Genomic DNA, 20,488 nt, shown 5'->3' on the forward strand with positions numbered 1-20,488 from the left:
GATTAATCGCAAATTTGTATCTATTCTAAATGTCCCTTCGTTTATTTATTTTTTCCATCATTTTATTTTAATGCCCTTATCAACATGGAAAAGTGGATTGACTTGCTTTAAGCAAATGCTTTATTTTATTGAAAACCAACATTGCCAAACAGGGCGGTACAAAATAAAATCATAAAGTGCACATTTCAGGTAAACAAGGACTCAGCCTATAGTGCAGTTAAACCATGGCTTAATATTTTCTTTTTTTCAAGTTTGCTGGGAACATAGCAGTCAGGCCTCTTATTTCAGAAACAATGAACCGTAACAGTTAGGTTACCAATAAAAGGTAAGCCTACTACTTCTTTGATTTCAGCCAGCTGCCTGTTGACATTTTCAGACAACAGTGAAGCTCGCTTCTTTTGCACAACACAACTTTTAAAAGTAAACTTTCCATTCAGAAGCTTTTTATCATCCATTTCGCCGTATCGCGCTCACCATTCACTCAAACCGTAACGTTAGACTACTACACAGTTTGCGAGACCAAAAAGAACGTTAATCTAAAAAAATAAAAAAAATAAAAAAATAAATAATAATAATAATAATAAAAAGAAATCGCGTTAATCTCGCGATAAAAAAATGTACGCCGTTAAAATGGGTTTGCGTTAACGCCGTTAATAACGCGTTAAACTGACAGCACTAATTTACAGATATCTAATTTTCTCTCTCTGTCATTCTGCCTCTCTCTCTCTCTTGCACTCTAACTCACACACAAACCACAAACACACACACTCTCTTGAAGAGTAATTTCGATACTTTTCAGTTTTGATTTAAATTTGGTCGCCACATTTGGTGTAGTCACGTTATGCAGCGATACACCGCTCCTAGTGCTCCTGTCACACTTGGGATGCTCCCTGTAAGTCCCGTTCTTTATGTGTATCGAGCACCCCGCGACGCACTTTGGATCTCCTCCTCTGAGTCAAAACAGCAACCCTTCATCTGGATGTCTCAGAACTTTCTCCAGCTAAACATAGACAAAACTGAAGTAATAATTTTTGGTAAAAAGGAGAAAAGATGTAGGATTGCCCCCCTTCTTAACAAAAAAGGACTTAAAGCAAAGGATACTGTCAGAAATCTTGGTGTCTAACAGTGATCTAAATTTGAACAGCCACATGTAAGCAATTACTAAATCTTCGTCCTACCATCTCAAAAACATTGCCAAACTTAGGGGTTTTATGTCAAAAGATGACTTGGAAAAACTAATTCATGCCTTTATCTCCAGTAGGGTTGGTTACTGTAATGGGCTGTTCACAGGCCTTCCTAAAACAAACCTTAAACAGCTTCAAATGATACAAAATGCAGCAGCCAGAGTTCTTACAAAAACAAAAAGAACTGACCACATAACCCCTATACTGAAATCCCTGCACTGGCTCCCAGTAAGTTACAGGATTGACTTTAAAGCACTGCTGCTTGTTTCTAAGTCACTTAATGGGATAGGGCCAAAGTATCTATCTATGTTTCAGCAGTACGTGCCACTCAGATCTCTCAGATCGCAGCAGAAATATCTATTAGTAAAACCCACTGTCCGACCTAAACAGGGTGAAGCAGCACTCAGCCAGAAGACATTAAAAACGCTCCAACTATTTTCAGTTTTAAATCTAAACTAAAGACCAAACCTTTCTCAGATGCCTTCTGCTAACTGGCTATGAACAGTTCCTTCCTCCTGTAGTAGACAAGTGATTTTTATTATATTTTTTTTATGCTTTTATTTCCTATCTTTTACTGTTTTTATGCCTTAATGTTCTCATGCTTTTATTTCCTATCATTTACTGTTTTTATGATCATGTACTGACCTTTTGCTTTTATTTATGTGAAGCACATTGTATTGCCATTGTGTATTTATGTGAAGCACATAGAATTACCACAGTGTATGAAATGTGCTATATAAATAAACTTGCCTTGCCTTGCCTTGCCTTGCCTTGCCTTGCCTTGCCTTGCCTTCATCTTGGGGAAGGGGCAGAGAAAAAAGTAGCAGGGAGTCAAATCCAGCGAATAGTAGTGGTGGTGGGGAGCAAAAATCGTGTTGAAAACTTGTGTTTTCCACGTGCTGTGAATAGAGGTGCTATCATGATGAAGCACCCAAAATAAAATGCCAGCGCACCACATCTGAAGTCGTTTGCACAGAATGTTCTCCCTCAGACGCCTCCTGGGAGACGCATTGGGAGCGGTGAAAAGCGGCCAAATTTAAATTAGGGAATTACGGTTTTTGCTTTTTATAGCCTTGGAACCTGATTACACCTTTTCCTGTAACAAACTTCGAAGTTTCATACTTAAACGTGCCCATTATTTATCAAAACGACTGCACAAAAATATTAAATCGTGTAGGCGACACAATTTTGCCTCATATTATCTTTTAAAATCGAATTATTTGCTTACATCTTATTGTGAGCAATTATGTGACAACATTGCATTTAAGATAGTACCTCAGTTTCTTTTTATTTTCCGTTTTAGACCTTTTTTTTTTTTTGCAATCTATTTTATTGAATTCCAAGACTGACTAACTGTGTAAAGGACTGTATAGGTTGATGGTTCTGGTATGGTGATGTCGCCCTGGTGTGTCTGTAAGAACACCTCTGTAGTCGGAATGCAGTTTTATGAGATTGGGGATATGGGTGGCTAATGTAGGCAGCACAGCAATACACAGGACTCAGGCATATTCAGTGAAACTCAAGGATCTTTATCTTTGTGTTTGTGGTCTATCAAAAAGGGAATTAAGTACAAATTATACATCAGCATGCATAAACAACATTAACATAAAGGCTTAATATAGGCTATATATATATCTCAGACACACAGCAAATAGGTAATTACAGTAAAACAGTAGTGATTATTATGTAGTTATACTGCCATCTACTGGTCATTTACGTCTGTTTTAGTAATCTAGAAATATAACTATAATGCCATTAACGTGCATCCTCACGGTAGGAATAGAATACTCACTCACGCTACAAATAATAATACAAGAAAGCTTACACATATCACACAGGTCTAACATACTCACTAACATTAATAACAGTTCAACTAAATTACGTTTGTACTAGCCAGACATACAGCTATCATCTCCACATACTAACAAACACTAACATACTAGCTGCTAACTAAACCAACGTCACTAAAGTACGGAATTCTCGCGTACATTATATAATAGAAAACGTACAGTTCGTCAGCGACGCACAAACATGTCTGAAAGGAATATGAAACAGTAATAACTTTACTACTAAACTGAAAAGGAATAATGAAACTAACACCGTACAGACTCCTGTGGTGTTTTGCCGCGAACTGACCAAATCACGAAATATGCTGAGGAACAGATCTCTGGCCTTTCTAACAAAGACACTGTTAAGTTTTACAGTATTATTAAAAAAAAAAGTACAGCCCTCTGACTCCCCAATGATCAAAAGTATAATTAAAGGCATTTTGTTTGAAATATTGCTGTGAATCGTACTGCCCTTTGAGTCCATCTTGATCTTGACTATGTTGGTTTACTATTTTACTTTGGTATGGAAATAGCTGCTTACACAGATAACAGAACAGAACAGAAAAAGGGCTAGGCCCAGTCATTTTGACAGAGCCAATATGTGTAGTTGACTGGAACATATGATTGCAAAAGGAGAATTTTATTTTATTTTAAACCAACATGGCATTTCATAGTAACATAGTGCATCGATGTTGATCCATGCATTCGTTCATCTATTATGAAGCATGTATGTAAGGTGCTATGCACTCACCCTTAAAATAAAGTGTTACCACAGTATTTATGCAATATTTTTATTTTAGATTTTTTTTTAATCATTGAATCTAAATATGTTCATGGAATATCAGGTTGACCAGGAGAGCTTTTGGTCTGTCCCCAATAATACAGCTGAGAAGCCTTGCCAAAATGGCTGCCGACTGCAGACTCGCCTGCAGGGATTAATCTTGGACACTAACTGTAATCTATTTGTGTAATTTCAGAGACATTCTTTTATTTTAAGAAATAAAACATAAAGATATCATGGATGGGAGAACTGCATGTTCGAGGCTTTAAAATAGAAATACAATTTCAATTTGCTCTTTTGATCAACATATTACACATTTATTGTAATTTACACTATCTGACAGTATGCAACTACAGATTAAGAGGTACATATATTATGTATTATGCCCATAAACATCTTGCAAAGAAAGGGAATACTTTTAACATATGATTTGTGTCTTGAATCGCACTTTACGCAGATGTAGTTTATGATTGTGAAACACATAATCTTAATGAAATGGAAAAAAAACCAACATGCATAGTTCTTGCAGTACAAATGATCTTTATTGGTACTCTCAGTCATAGCATTGAACACATGTAGGGTATGATGTGTAGATGGATTCATCAAAGCATTTTCATTTCAAAAGGTGATCGCTGAGTTGGTGTACGAGTTGTCATTTACACAAAAATAATACAGCTTTTTAGACGTTACTTTGGACGTCTTTAAATACATGCTAAAGGACCTAAGCATCCATTGTTCTCTCAAAATGTTCCTTTCAACATAAGATTGTTTCACCTGTTAAACACTTTCACAGCTTACAAATATATTATTGGTGGATGGGAAAGTCTAGCTCCAAATCCAGTTTTCCATCTGACAGATACTGAGCAACAAAATTGATAATTACAGTCACAAAAGATCTGGCCGACTCTAACGCATACTTAAGTGAGTTGTCAATGCCCTGTGCAGTCAGCATGTTATTAACTTGCTCTGTCACATCCTTGGCAAGTGTGACAAGGTTAGAATAGAGAGCATTGATGTACACAAAGACACTGTCCAGAACGTCAGAGCTCAGGCTGTCGACAAATGTCTGGGTTGTCTGGACTACGTTACTCAGGGTGTCACCCATTTTCTGCAAGATGACATCAAAGCTTTCCAGATTCTTCACCATCTCCACCACCTTGTTTGAGACAGCCTTCATCTGTTCCAGGTTCAGGTTATCACTGATCACCTGCAGAAGCTGCTCAAGCACTGTGCCAACGTTGGTTGTGATCTTGTGCACGATTTCAGGCAGAGTAGCCTTCTCCATCCCTGGCAGCTCAATCTGGGTTTCCCTCAGGAACTTGATGGCTGCATCAAGCAGGGCCTGAACGGTCTTCTGGTACTGAACAACAACATTCCTGAAGAGGATGGACAGCTGGCTCATCTCCGGAGTGTAGCTCTTGACAGTGTTGTAGGCTTCATCAACTATACCAACGAACATGTCCTTCAAGCTCCCAAGATTGCTGACCATGGCATACTTCTCTGCAAAGTTGGTCAGTGATGAGGTTATGGCAGGGACTCTATCATGCAGGCCAGACAGGATCACGATGGGTGCCTCCATGTTGGCAGAAGCGTGCAGATGCATCTTCTCAGGTTCTGCCAGAGCTGCTTTTAAGACCAGGAGGTCCACGTCATTCTCAGGCTCGGACTATTCAAACGGAGAGAACACAGGAGTTAAGAGAGCCAACCAGATACCATGTACCACATGAACATTTATATTCTTGATTAATTAATTTACAGGATGGGGTATTATACTCACAGCATAGCGGCAGTACAGTCTTGCACTCATCTGTGGGATTTTACCCTGAAGCTGAAATCCAAGAAAGCCAGAAGATGGGCTTGAGATTGAAGTGCTGGCTCCATCCTTTCGGGCAGCATAACGGAAGTTCACATCAGTGAAGGTGGGGCTTGTGATGTCCACATTCAGGGTATGGGCAGGACTTTACAGAAAGACAAACATATTGTTCTTTGAGACAGGTTCCTTGGAAATTGGGTGTACAAGTACTGATGTAATATCCATGTGTTGATATTGATAGCTAACTGATGTATTTGCAATATTTACCCTTCATTGTCGTGCTGAATAGCATGTTGAACATCCATAGTCAGGTCAGTATGGGTCAGGACAGCCTTGAGAGTGTGGCTCACAACTTCATTTTCAAGGGAGGCTGTGAACGAGCCTAGTGAGGGTATAAACAAGACAATAAGGAGTATGACAAAAATATTATACTGTACAAAGGACACAAAACCATAGTGATCCAACTAAAAAGATGCATGTACTCACCATCTAGATCGTACTCCAGGTACACAGCTGGAGACTTGGCAGTGGCCTTAAAGGTTCCTTGGTATGTGGGGAAGACACCTTCTGTTTCTACTGCAGCAGTGGTGGTGTACACAGGAGAAACAATCTTGAGAGTGTAGTCCTCCTTCTGTTTTTCGTTAGTTATGTCAAGGGTCAACTTCTCAAAGTAGCTGAGATCACCCAGGCCACTTGGTTGAGCAAGGTCAGCTTCCATATCAACAGCCAGAGATGTCAGTGTCATATCACAAGTGGCCTTGGCCGAGTGCTTTCCCTTGGTGTTCAGGTTAGCCACGTTGATTTCGTTGTTAGAGTCAATTTTCATACTGGCATACAATCTTTCTTTAAGTTCAAATACCAAATCCTCATCAACATCAAACTCAATTTTAAGATCACCATAGCTGACATGTGCTTTGTCGGTGATCTTCTGAGTTGAGCGAATGCCTTTTCCGTTGAAATAGAAGCTGGTAACATCATTCAAGGATCTCTTTACAATCCCAGTGCCCAGGATGGTTCCATCAAACTGTTCCTTAGTTGATGACTCCATGGAAAGAAATATCATGCCAGCTTCAAGCTTCATGCTGCTCTCAACATCTCCAGAGCCAACAGCATTGATGACGGGAAGATTCAAGGTGTACACCATTTTGAAAGCGTAGTCTACAAATGGATCACTCGTTGGGCCTACTTTCACCTGATGGTTGGCTTCAGCAGAGAAAAATGGCAGGTTCACCTTTGCAACAGTTGCAGAAGAAAGAGAGGCTTCAGAGTTCAGGTTCAGAGTGCTGTCATGGGTAGCCTCAACATGGGCATTCTCCAAGGAAAGGGCTGTGGCCAGTTTCACACCTCTCTTGGTGGTAAGGCTGCTGGTACCATCAATCTTGGCCTTCAGACCCTCAAAGACAGATGCAGAGACGGCACCAATGCGGATAACCAAGTCATCCTCAGCAGACACCTCAGCATTGACATTCAGGTTGATGATGGAGGACTTGAAAGAGGCTTCAGAGACCAGACTGCCAACAGCAGGAATGTGAATCAGGCCCAGATCTAGAAGGGGAGCAAAACGGCTCTTGTACACAATCTTGGCATCCACATCAACTGTCTGCTCAGTAGAGGTCAACAGGTTCTTCAGGCCAGTGTGTTCATACAGATTGATGTCATTGATGGCTGGGGTCTTGAAATCAATGATTGGCACAGCAAGTTCAGGAATGCTAATGGGCACAGTCAGGATGTCAAGGTTGACATCACCATCTACAGAAGCATAGATGCCAGTTTCAGCCTGGTTATTGTCTACAGTGAAGTTGTAGCTGATCCCATATTGGTTCAGCTTGACAAGGGCCATTGTGTTGATGTGCTGCACATTATAATTCAAAGAGACAGAATAGTCATTCTGGAGATCAAGCTTTGCTGAAAGTGTGCCCACCAGGTTGGCCTTGGCATTGCCCTTGTTCTGGAAGCCAAGCACAAACTCATCGGGTTTAGCCATAACATGGAGGGAGTTGGATAGGGTTCCACTAAGATCACCAGTAAGCTCTGTGTCATGATTGGCCTTGATTTCAACTTTCATTTCACCCAAGTGAGCCTTCCCAGAGGCAATCAGCAGGCTGTTCTTGATGAATGGAGACTCTATCTCTACACGGGCATCAAAGTTGATGTACCTGAAAACAAGACCATCAGCATTCAAGCTTTCCTTCACTTTAAAAGAAGGACTCTCCGTATCAGAAGTGTATGTGAGCTTGGCAGTGCGGAGGTTCATGGTGTAATCAAGATCGCTCTTATGGGTTGTTTCCTCAGAGTGAGGAATAGCAACTTTGCTTGTTCCTTCATTTTTAAGAGAAAGTTTGATGGTGGTGCCATCTTGGCGAGCAACAGCCTTCTGCGTAAGAGACATATCACTGATGTATATCATGGGGATATTGACCTTGTGGTTGTAGGAAGTGTCAAAAGAAGTGGTTATGCCACCTTCCATACCAAAGAATGCAATGTTGACAATGTCAGCAGTGTATGGAGAAGTGTTAACCTTCATAGTCGTCCTGGCTGAGGTCTGAGCAGAAAGGCCATAAAGGGTCATTGTTGCTAGGTGCTCAACAGACACTGCCGACTGGGTGAACTTCAGGGTTTCTGCAATGATAATGCGGCTCATTTTGGGAATCACCACATCAGCAGTGCAGTCCAGGCTGTAGTCCAGTTCTTCATCAACAGGAGATGAGCCCTTTGAATTCAAAAAGGTAGTGAACTTGGGCGTGGTCTCACTATCAGTTGTGTCCTGAAATTCTGCAGTGGTCCTGATGTTGTAGATGGGAGTGTGGACTTTGACCTCACCATAAAGCTTTCTAAAAGATGGCAAGATCACAAAGCGAGGAATGTGGGGCATTTTGAATTCTGGGATCTTAAGAGCCATGTCAAAGAGAGAGAACTCTGGCGGTGAAATAGGAGACAGGTTAGGCAGGTAATTTGTGGTGAGCTCTCTAAGGAAAGCATCCCCATTCACAAAGGTGATTTCAAAGTTGGTAAGGAAGTCCATGAGTGTCATGTCAGCAAATACACATTTGGTGTCAATGTTTAAGGCAGCCTTAGAGGCACCCAGGGAACCGCTGAAGGTGTTCTCCAGCGTCAGAGGGCTCTGCAGGGATGTGGCTCCATCGGTTGCCAAACCATCATTGTTCAGTGTCAAGGATGCTTTGTGAGTTGCAGTGTTCTCGGCAAGCTTGACATCAGCAGCACTGTTCATAGCCAGGCCATTGACATCCAGGGTAGCAGACACAAGGGAATGGAGGCGGTCTTCTGCATGGTCAGCACTTGTTTCCACCTTGATGTTAACAGCTCCAGCACCAGCAGAAGCTTCAGCCACATTCTGAATCTTCAGGCCGAGGGCTTCTGCCTTGGTATCGGACTTCACAGCCAGTGTGGAATCCTTGAAGGTGACCTCAGCAAGATGCACCAGGGTATCATCAAGTGCTGCAGTGTTGGATGTGGCAGTCAGCTCACCATTAGCAAAGGCAGCAGCAAATGTGTTCTGGGCTTTGACAAGGGTGGAATCAATCTTAACAGAAGAGTCAATCTTGGCCTCTGGCTTGAATGGGAAAACTTCGACCGTTTGGGAGATGGTGGTAGCACAATAAACTGGGCCAGCCTTAAGGGATGCCTCTAGTTTTCCATTTCCAGAGATCCCCTCTGTGTTCAGATCACCATCACCATCATACTCCATAGACACCTCCACACCAAGAAGGCTAGTGACCTCAATCTTGCTGTTGGACTTCAAGCTGAACTTGTCAGCAATGGTTGCCACCTCCTCAACAGTAATGCTGGCATCAATGAGCTTGTGGTTTACATGTGTCTTCATTTCAGCCTTGACTGAGTCACCGGGTGGATCTTCAAGCAGTACAGATCCTGTTCAAAATATGGCATGAATCCCAATGTCATAATACTATCCTTGGCTTACATAATAAAATAACCACAATATTTCTCCATTTTGTACAGAACGGACTTGCATGTTTTCTGAATATATATATATATATATATATATATATATATATATATATATATATACGGATGAAATTGAACATACACAGACACATACTTACCATCAATCTTCAGGGAAAGAATTTCAGCAGGACAAGTTCCAGTCACTTCTACTTTTGCAGAATAGCTGGGGTGGTCCACTGGATCTCTACCAGCAGAGACGTCGGCCTCCACGTTGTAGAAGTTGCTCTCTATCTTGGCGTACACTTCGGCCTTCCCGAGAGACACATACACCTGCTCTGGAACAAACACCTCAGGGAGGGGAATGTCAAAGGAGGCTACCTCCAGGCCCAGCTGGGGCACTGTCAGGTGAGGAGTGGTCAGGGCAGCAGGGAAGTTCAGGTCTCCAGAGGATTTCCCTCCAAGAGGCAGAGGGATGGCGAAGCTGATGTAATCTTTGCCAAAGTGGTATTTGACATCAGCCTCACTGTAAATGAACATACGTTACTCTGAATTAAAAATGGTTCAATGAAACGTTGCATTACTAGGTCTATTGCAGTGTCTTCATGTATGAAGCCTGTATCACTGGCATTCTAATTAATTTTCCACACCACATATGTTTTCCATTGAATGCGCAGAATTATGGTATTTTAACATACAATTACTGATGGCATTGTGACTGAGTGTTAATTGCACTTACGCCTTCAAGTACAGTTTCTCAGGTAGAGACAGCTCAGGGAATTCAGGCACTCTCATGGTCTGTACATATGGAATATCTGCTCCATACTTCTCAATGTAGGCATTCGTTTCCTATGTTCGGATAATGCCAGATGTTGTGGGCATAGTCATTTCACAAAAACAGGAGTGAATGAAATACGACAGTAAAAGGGAAATGTGTTAAGTATTTGTTGAGTATTTACTTTTATGAATAATCAACTTTATCTTACCTTAACAGACTTGCTGAGGAGAGTACCAACTGTCATCCCAGTCTGGCTAATTTCCAGGTTGACAAAGCTGTCAATGGTGGCCTCAACCTCTCCAAAGTTTGAAAGGATTTTCCTGATCTCAGAGCTCACATCAGATTTGATTTCAGCCTCCAGTTTCCCATTATCTGAAGTGAAAGAATGGAGAATTCTTTTAAACACAACAGCAGGAAAGGAATTTCATGTTTTTTTTTTTTTAAAGAAGGCAACGATGCTCACCATATTTAAGAGTAATTTCCTGCACAGAGTTAGTATCTGGCAGTTTGAAGTCAGTCTTCAGTTCAAGGGTCAGATCTTCCTCACGGTGAAGGTGAGCAGCAACCTTGAAATCAGCAAATGGTGGGACAAGAAGCTGAACTTCCATGTTTGCATCCTTCATGGACTCAAATCTGTGTGAAGCAAATACCAGTCAATTTTTTTTGTCATTTCACAAGTTTGAAAAAAGATATTTATGAAGACCAAGCTATTAATGGAAAACATTGCCCTTACTTTCCCAGGGCAATAAGCGAGGCTTGGGGGATGTTTTTGTTGACTAGGTCAATCTGGACAGAGTGCGTGGCTTTGCCCTTGGTGTCGGGGTTGACAGAGCCAAGCCTGAGCCCAACCTCCAGGTCATAATCAGGGATCTGGAGATCAGCTTCAACGTTATACGTCTTCCTGTTGAACTTCACATTTGCTGTGGCCTCAGCGGCTGCTGCTCCTGTGGTAGTAGGAGACAGAACAGTTCAGGCACAGAGGAAAACCGCCCGGGAAAAGCAAAAATTGTCGACTGAAAATTCACAAAATCTATCACCTCCGAAATGCACTCACATCTTTTGTCCTTTAGCTTTTCAGGCAAACTGCTTGTCCCTGTCTCTGTACCAGTTGCATACTATTTGCGTGTGTGTGTGTACAAATATGTATGCAATGACAGTACATCATAATGAAGGTAATGTTTAACGATATGTACTTTTGCTTTAAGAAATATTTTCATGAAAATAATTATGACATTACCTTCAGCCTTTAGAGTGAGTTTAACTTCATCTGTCCTCTCTTCATAGGAATAGTCAATGTCAGCCGTGTACTCAGAGACCTCACCAGTGGGGTGAAACTCAATGGCAAGCCTGCAGAGATCACAATAGTCTACTCAGAGTGCTACCAGCAGTTCAGTTTATAACTGATGTTACCAAGCTCTTGAAGGTCACTCTGCATTCCAGCGTTATCTACTTACTTGCTGTCCCCAGTGAAGGGGAAGTAGGGAGACTCATCAGTCTGCATAGCATCAGAGTACTGCAGAGCTGTGCAGTACTTCATGCCAGCAAAGACAGGTGTGCATTCTGTCACATCAACTCTCTCTCCTGTGGCTGGGATGGTCTTGGTCTCAGCGCCATGCACAGACACCAGGGAGTTGCTGCAATGTAGAATGAGATATTTATTTCCATACTCTGACACTACACAAAGTTGGAGGGCTGCACTGATGAAGAGGTCACGTAATGCCGCTTTGGAAAAATGCAAGGATACAGACGTACGTGAGGCTGACAAGCTTGGTAGGGCTCTGAGGGGCAGGGATGGTCAGCTTTATGTTGCTCAGGGACACAGAGACCTTGGCTTTCAGGCCACTCTCGTGGTAAATGTTGGTGTGCATCTCCAGACCAGACTGAACAAAGTCAGGCAAGTGGGCTCCAACCTCAGTCACAAACTCGATACCAGCAGATGGCATGAATGTCACCTCACTCTGTGGATGGAGGGAAATATTAAGGAGAATGGCATGTCTAATTACCAGATAATTTACATGAATAATGTGATGACCAGGCTATTGTACCATTTAACTTCAATATGTCACTATGTGGGGTTATCTTTCTTACCATGTCAGGAGCCATGTTCACTCCTCCCTTGAATCCAGGGGTGAAGGTACCAGACAGGGCAACCCTCAGAGGAACACCAGGGCCGGTTGGCAGGTAGAATTCATTGTCCATAAAGATGTAGTGGGCAAACAGGTCATTGTCAGCGCTGGTCAGCAGTCCCTTGATGAACTGTAGAGCATCAATTTGTTGTAAATTGTGTTTTAGAAGAAAATGTTGTGGCCACAGGAAGAGAATGCGTTGTCTTTAGTAAACTCACATCAGATGGGAACATTTTAAGGAGGTTGTCAATCATCGCTGCAGCAGAGTAGGCCATCTTCTCCATGTCTTTGGTCTTCAGGTAGCCAAGTTCCATTCCCAGCATTTTCAGGTAGACCATGGCCTCAGGGGCATCCTGAGCCTTCAGGTCTCTGAACAATTTGTTGACGCTCTGTCCAAGCTCTTTTATGAGGCTCTGGGAAGCCTAATGAGGTGAGAGCATGATGATGAATCTAACGGAGACTATTCAACTCTACGTGGGTATGATACAAGGATGACTGATATTTTAGTACCTGTCTCTTTTTCCTGTCGTTCCTCAGGAAAGGAAGAATGTTTTTCAGAACCTTTTTGAATTGGCCAGGCATCCTATCAGCAGCAAAGTAGATGGTCTTCATCACGGTGTCGGGGAAGAACCCATTGTCACCAAACAGGGCCCCAACAGTTGGCTCAAGTCCCTTGCCCTCCATGCCAATCTGAAAGCACAATACATGATTAGTTGGAGTGAACAATCAATAAATACTTCGTAACTAACACTTTCAGACTAAAAAGTAATTTTTTAATCATACCTCAAACATGTCCAAATCATAGCCAAAGGCATTCAGGGTCATCTCCAGCATGACTTCCTTAGGCAGGTAGTTACTGCCCTCAAATACCATGTTTCCCTCCAGGGATCCGACTTTGTAGTTACCAGAGAACTTGGTTGGGTCCATGACAGTTCCAACGTCATTGCCCTGAAGGGCATCAAGGATCTTCTGTCTAAGCCTGGGCAGAAATGAAAAACATGTTTTCTCAGTCAGGAGGGTAACAACTTTTTAAGTTTAGTTGAAAGCAATTTAAATTAAAATGGAATTTTGTCTAATATGTTTTACTCCTTTGTCTCAGGTGCAGTGGAGCTCAGGATGTTGGTGACATGAGAGATCACAAAGCTCTTGGCCTGTTGGTTATCCTCAACTGGCAGGGCAGCAGCCAGCTGAGACAGTTCAGAGGGCTGAGGGTCCTTCATCAGCACCAGGTAGGCAGCAAGACGTTTCTGCAGTGGGGCAGCACCGTCCAAAAGGACCTGCATAAGCACCTCTCTGCCCTGTAAAGCACATATCAGATGTAGCTCAGTTAGCAAGGTTCCAAACGCAAGATTTTCACTGAGTAGTAAAACACAAGATGACTCTGGGTTACCTCCTCTGGCAGAGTGGTCTGTCTGTAGGCCTGGATGGCAGCAAGCTGAACCTCTGGAGTGGCAGCAGGCTGGTTCACACACTGGATCACAGCAGATTTCAGGGCAGGGCTGGCAGCCCCAATAGCAGCAGCCATGTTACCAATAACCTGAGAGACAAAGCGACCCATAATCACAAAACTTCACCAAATCTATAAACAGCATGTAGAGTAAAGAAAAGTGCCTGCTAACGTCAAAACACTGGCTACATATTACTGCAACACACCTTCAGGGACATGTAAATGTGCTCCTGGTCACCAGTGCAGTCTCCAATCTGCTCCAGTGCAAAGTCTGCAACAGCCTCAATCTCAGGAGTGACCTTGCCCTCAGCCTTGTACAGTCTGTGGATGGACAGAGTGTATATTCATCATTTCTCAATCTTTAAATCACAATTAATCCTGTTAGGGGAACCTTGGACATTGTCTTACCTCTTGACGGCATTACTGGCACCATAGAAAATGGGCTTGCTCTGCTTGAACTTGGCCATCTCCAGCATGTCGTGGACGAGCTGGCGAGAAGGGTTGGGTAGCAGACCCATGGCGTAGACGGTGGCATCAATCTCCATAGAAGAGCTGTCGAAGGTCCTGAGGATCTGCATGATGGCGCTGTTGCACTCGGGGGTACCGCACTGAAACAGAGCCTGGTAGATCAGGGAGCGAGAGATTTCCAGGGCCTTGGGCACGCCAGCAGCCAGGGTCTCTGCAGACATCTTGCGGATCATGCTCACGATCTTGTGGGCCAGGTGGGCTCTCTTGTGTCCATTCTCGGTCTTGGAAAGGCCAGCCAGTTCAGTTAGGAGAGCGAGAGCAGCATCTTTGTCCTGGATTGGGCTCTTGTCCACACTGGCGTGTGGGTGCAGGGTCTGCTCATTGGCCAAAACTACAAATCAAACAGGCAAATGTGTCATCACATACATCATCTCTTGTGAAGGCAATGTATTTGACAGACATTGAAATATAGCCATCAACAGTTTCCACCTTCAATTCACAACAGCAAAGTTCAAGTAAATGTCTTACTGGGGTCAAAGACTCTGTCATTGTGCTCAGTCACTCCCAGGAGAGTGGCCTTCTGTTTGCCAATGTTGGTAACTCCATATTTACCCCTGTAGAGAGGATGAGTGTTAAATCACTGTGTCAACCAGTAGGATTATCTTGAAATGATTGACACGTCTAATCACCATCTGGCTCTCAGACGTACTTGTGGGAGAATGGCACCAGGATGTGGTTCTCAGTGCATTCACCAGAGACTGGGTGGTGCTCTGCATTGTCAAACTGGTAGTTGCAGGTCTGGGTGCTCCTGATCAGCTGGCTAAGAGGGTAGTTCTATTGGAGAGGTGAGAGACATGGTATGAAACACTGTCTGATGCATATTTCACAAAATCTTGCACACTAGAATCTTTATTTACTCTTCACAAACTACCCATGAGATCACATTTGATTAAAAACATTTGCAAGGAATGACTTACCATGCCAGTGATGAGGGCCAGGGGGCTGGTGTGGTCGCTGACTGGCTTGAATTGGTCACAGCTGGACAGGTCTCGTGTGAGGGTTACGTCTGTGGCAATGTCCTCTCTGGCATTCACAGTGTAGCCAGTCTTGCACAATCCATAGATGGTGGGCTGTCAGGGTGGGAGGACAACTTGATTTGTGGAGGAATGCATGATGCTTGCCATAATCTCCCTCTCTTTCAAGCATCTTTTTATTTTCTATTTTCATCTTAGATGCATCTCTGTTTTAGCACAACTTGTTGTGTGTGTTAATGCAACTCTGACTCCGATATGACTGAAATGCTTGCTAACGATATTTGCATACCATCCTCTTGTTCCTCTCCTCCTCCAGGACAGGTACAGCAAAGGCAGAGATGATTCCTCTCTTGATGTTGAGGATGTTGATTGGCTCATCGTCCTCAGGGAACAGCTTAATGTCATTATCACCTTCAACAGTGACCTTCAGAGGGTTCCTGTGTGGAGAACATGAGTAGTTATGTTACATGTACACTGATCAATTACAGTTGTTGTGTTTTAACACAAACCAGAATACCAGTAAATACATATATTAGTTATGTTAACTGTACACTGGTCAATTACAGTTGTGTTTTAACACATACTTGAATACATATGGGTCTGCATTTAGGGAAAAGCACAGTATAATATGCACTGATGGTATGTGTCCCTCAAATTAAGAGAAAACATGGCTTTATTTTATGAAAAAAAAAGAAATGTATTTTTTATATATAAGAGAAATGCTTACTTCTCCATTGCAGCCTTAAAGGCATCAGCAGTGGTTGCTGGGGCAAAGACCGGGTTGCCAGCTGCATCAAAATCAGTGACCTCACTGAGCGTGCACTCAGTGGTACGAACGATGTAGTGGCAGGGGCCAGGAACCTCAATCTCAACCTGTAAGACATGGGAAAGGTGAAAATTGCGTTTTCCTTTTTGATCAAAATATACACCTTACTCTCAGAATGAATGTATACCTAATGTAAAGACTATAGATAAACTAGTAGGTGTATTTGATGGTTGTTGAAGTAAATGACTTGATCATGCATAATGGAATTAATTATGTGAAGAAATCCTTCATACAAAGACCAGTGGACTCCAGTAAATAACTTTGTTTATGGTTTACGGAAGTTAACTGATGACTAATGATAAATAATCCATCTATTAATGTTAATTAAATATCCTTCATTTTTGAATGATTACATAACTGTAAATGGTTAATATTTATAATTATTGTTTATTACTGGATGCAAAAAAGATGATGAACCAGTAGAAATGATGAGCCATACCTTGCAGCTTCCTTTGGGGCCGTTGACAGCTCCGTTGAGGAAGTTGAGGGATTCAGCTTCATACAGATATTCATACTTGTGGAAGGGCTTGTACCTCTTGGCCACTAGGGGGGAGAAGAGAGCAGATTTTTTTTTAATTAAAATAATGTTGTTCAAGCAATAGCATTTCTCATGGAACTTTATGAAGAATATTTAACAGTGTAAATGTGAAAATGCAAAACAATGTACATGAACCTGTTATAAATCAGACACAACCATGTCAGAAATCTGTCAAACCTCCTGTGAGAGGTTTTCATGAAAGGTTTCTTCCAACACTGTCGCCATGACCAATCATAATGTTTGATGCTTAATGTCACAGCATGTTAACAATGTGTCACATAGAACATTTTCGCCTTCAGTAATGGTGAAGTCTACAGTAAATGTACTGGTGATGATAATATGAATTTGTTTTTGACTATTTAGTGTCCTGTCAACAAATGCTGGGATTTAACATCTATGGTAAGGAGTTTCTAAGATGGTTATGTCAGTCATACATCAGAGGGTCCATGTAAAGGCTTATCAAAATGTGATATCTGGTGCTGGAAGTCCAGTGAAAACGTGATTTACTGATGAGGATGAGGTTTAGTCAGACTTACTCAGGCATGGAGCCTCATCATCTGCATCTAAAATGTGGTAGAACACAAAATGTATGTAATTTTACAGTAACGTTTTACAGAAAACGGCCATGTTTGGAGGTTAAGAGTTAAGGGATGTAATTCGCAATGCTTTTCAGGACAGATCACAGAAGATATGTGCATAACTGCAATTAGACCAAATGCATTTCAGGACAGATCACAGAAGGTAAGTGCATAAGGACTGATCACAGAAGGTAAGTGCATAAGGACAGATCACAGAAGGTAAGTGCATAAGGACTGATAAGTGCATAAGGACAGATCACAGTAGGTAAGTGCATAAGGACAGATCACAGTAGGTAAGTGCATAAGGACAGATCACAGAAGGTAAGTGCATAAGGACTGATAAGTGCATAAGGACAGATCACAGTAGGTAAGTGCATAAGGACAGATCACAGTAGGTAAGTGCATAAGGACTGATCACAGAAGGTAAGTGCAGAACTGCAATTAGACCAAATTTATTGTAATTTATTGTATTCATTTAATGCTATTAAAATAGGTAATGTCAAAATTCTACTACTAGAGTCCTACTATTAGCCTGTAGACCTATAACATCTCTGGATTTCCTAACTTAGACCTATATGCTTTAGTTTTTAACATTGGTAATGCAAAACTGCATTCATTTTATTTTATTCATATTTTTCATGTTGAAACTATAAGCCTAAAATACAGAGCCTGGCCTATAGTTTTCATGATTGTTTGTTTGTTGACAATATGTGCAAACTGCGATGTAAGCCATAGCTTGTACCACACTAAAGTAAATTTAATTTTTAATGTTTTTTTGGAATGTATCCAAAGTTAATGTAAGCATAGTGTGCATTACATGATGACACGTAGCCAGGTGTTGCTATTCAAATATTTTCCCTTTGTCAGAATCGTTTGGGGTTCAGTAATTGACTCTTGCTTTGAGTTGAGGCAGAACTTTTCTGCCAGTAATTTACTGTAAATTTCATTAAGTGTTTTTAAAGTGCGAGGCAGAAGCATTAATTACACACTACTCCACTATCTCACTTCAATAACACCGCCTAAGCTTGAGCTCCATCTACGGGCAGTTATCTCTTGAGCTACACAGAGATAGGATACTCAAATTGAAGAAATCCAAAAAATCCAAAAAGGCTTTTTGTAACGATTGAATGCATCGAAATGGTGATTCCTCAAAGATTGAAGAGAAATTTAAGGAAAAAAAAATATTTTAAATTTATGCCATATACAGATATTTTGTTTTGTTGCAGAAATTGTTACATGTTGTACGAAGCATGTCTGGTATCTAAATGGCTTAAATACGTTATTTAGCACTGACACATTTCACCCGTTTTTGTCATACTTGTTATAAATTCAAATTAACCAGAATCAAAGGTATAGTAGGAGAACAAACATAATATTACAGCCAAAAATTAACATTTGTATGCAGTTGTGTGTGGGAGAATTAACAATGATGACTTAAACTCTAATTTGGAGTGTTTAAGCTCACAGAGGTGTACAGATGAGGTACTTACGGGCCAACGCGACGGCGCTGAGGATCAGCATGAGGCAGAGCTTAGTGTCCCCCATGATGGGTTTGATGTAGCTCTCTCCTTTGGGTAGGCGTTTACTCAGTCGAGACTGATTCACCTCCTCCAGAACTGCTCTTTTATACCCCCCCACCCCAGGCAACTAGTGGACAGGGGGAGTTTACAAAAAGGACTGCCCTGACTCCAAAGTTCACACTGCTTGCCGTTAGGACAGAACAAAGGCCACTGGCTTTATTAAAAAGTAGGATTATACCGTTTGCAGCGTCTGCTTTTTAGATGACATAGACTTATTTTTAAATCAATTTTGACTTGACTTGAATAACAACTATCTATATTTCGAGCTTGAGTGCAGCCAAGAAGAACAGGTGCTGAACCATGTGACATTAGGCTTGAGTGTTTTTTATATTCAGCACCTTATTGCACATGTGTATCATTTAAAAGATTAGTGTCCAAAGCAGCTTTCATAACCCTTTTCTCATCTCATGGGAAAGATTCAATGGTTGAAGTACAAGATGAATGCCAGCAAAATATGCTATTGGTAGCATAAGTTAGCCAAATATACGTTCATGGCTAGTGTTATTTGACCATCTAGCAATAGTAAGACTCTTCCAATATTAACGATAAGTCAACGTTAGACGAGCGTGTTGAGCGTGTGACTAACGTGTGAATAGCGACAGAATAGAGTTTCGCTGGCGTGTGGGTTTTATGGTCAAACGGGTATAAAACGCTGAAAAATCATAGTGGATTCAGTTGATCTGAACAGTGAACATCATGCCGCCAAGACGACGAAAGGGTGTGAGGGGGGCTTCTGCTGCAAGTAAGAAGATGATAAATGCTGCTGAAAGTAAGAAGAATACAAAGCCTCTTTCACTAGCAATGTCTTCGGAAGAATATTTACTGCTCAGCTATGTTCAAGTTCAGTACATCTACTTAATGCGGGGCTCAAGCAAGCATATATACCCTCCTTCTGGATCCTCCATAGTGGGTGTTCTCTACGGTAGCCCAAAATAAACTGAACCCTATTTAAAAAGCATAGGTTTATATAGGGTAGACTGAGTACAGTTGAGACACCCATTTAAACCCATTGATGGTGACTGACCAAGGATTGAAAATACAGGCTATATCACAATCAAGCTGTATCAACTGTACCCGTTCTCCCACCTTGCTTATTTAGACCCCAAGATAAATCATTCTTACTACTTTCATGTTTGAAAAGACACCCATTAATATAGGACAGTTCTAATATCAAAAATATAAAATTTTATTTTCATTTGCTTTGTTTGTTGTTTGCTAACTTTGACTTCTAACCTGCTTATCGCGGGTACAGTTGAGACATTGTGTCTCAACTGTACCCCGCTGACCACCTCACGCTTTTCGCTAGATTATGCAATGACATTGCATGACATGATAGCATGGAATATGTAGATTTATAGTGCACAGAATAACGTTTGCAATGATGTAAGTTGCGTTTGTTGATCACGTATGGTTAATAACATATTAATTGTAGAAGGGACATGATAAAATCAAGATCTTCCCTTGGTGAAAAAACTTTCGCCGATATCTTCATACGAGAGATGGGTTAGGTGCTCAAATTTCACGGGATCAAAGAGGACGTTAGTAGGCATGTCCAAACTAAACTGAGGATTGCTGCGCACATACG

At 41.6% G+C, this 20,488-nt stretch overlaps 1 protein-coding gene across 1 annotated transcript; it reads right to left on the reverse strand.

Annotated features, from left to right (window-relative positions):
* Positions 1-4,314: 4,314 nt before the first annotated feature.
* Positions 4,315-18,945, reverse strand: LOC105909564 (apolipoprotein B-100-like). The gene is made up of 28 exons (XM_031581414.2): positions 18,814-18,945; positions 17,282-17,308; positions 16,647-16,750; positions 16,109-16,254; positions 15,671-15,818; positions 15,325-15,477; positions 15,057-15,181; positions 14,876-14,961; positions 14,288-14,738; positions 14,086-14,200; positions 13,823-13,969; positions 13,519-13,730; positions 13,216-13,411; positions 12,943-13,122; positions 12,651-12,854; positions 12,395-12,562; positions 12,059-12,264; positions 11,761-11,940; positions 11,544-11,653; positions 11,040-11,250; positions 10,770-10,939; positions 10,515-10,678; positions 10,268-10,377; positions 9,690-10,054; positions 6,094-9,495; positions 5,875-5,989; positions 5,572-5,752; positions 4,315-5,460 (listed from the first exon to the last, which is right to left on the reverse strand). Exons 1-28 carry the CDS (start codon positions 18,866-18,868, stop codon positions 4,600-4,602), a joined length of 8,592 nt encoding a protein of 2,863 aa, XP_031437274.1. The 5' UTR covers positions 18,869-18,945; the 3' UTR covers positions 4,315-4,599.
* Positions 18,946-20,488: the final 1,543 nt, after the last annotated feature.

Source organism: Clupea harengus, chromosome 15, assembly GCF_900700415.2.
Source record: "Clupea harengus chromosome 15, Ch_v2.0.2, whole genome shotgun sequence".
NCBI lineage: Eukaryota > Metazoa > Chordata > Actinopteri > Clupeiformes > Clupeidae > Clupea > Clupea harengus.

Coding starts and splice junctions, on each gene's coding strand:
- LOC105909564 (XM_031581414.2), bottom strand. CDS start 18,868: ATGGGGGACACTAAGCTCTGCCTCATGCTGATCCTCAGCGCCGTCGCG. Junction 17,309..18,813: donor CAGCGCCGTCGCGTTGGCCC/GTAAGTACCTCA, acceptor ACCACATTTTAG/ATGCAGATGATGAGGCTCCA. Junction 16,751..17,281: donor TGATGAGGCTCCATGCCTGA/GTAAGTCTGACT, acceptor TCTCCCCCCTAG/TGGCCAAGAGGTACAAGCCC.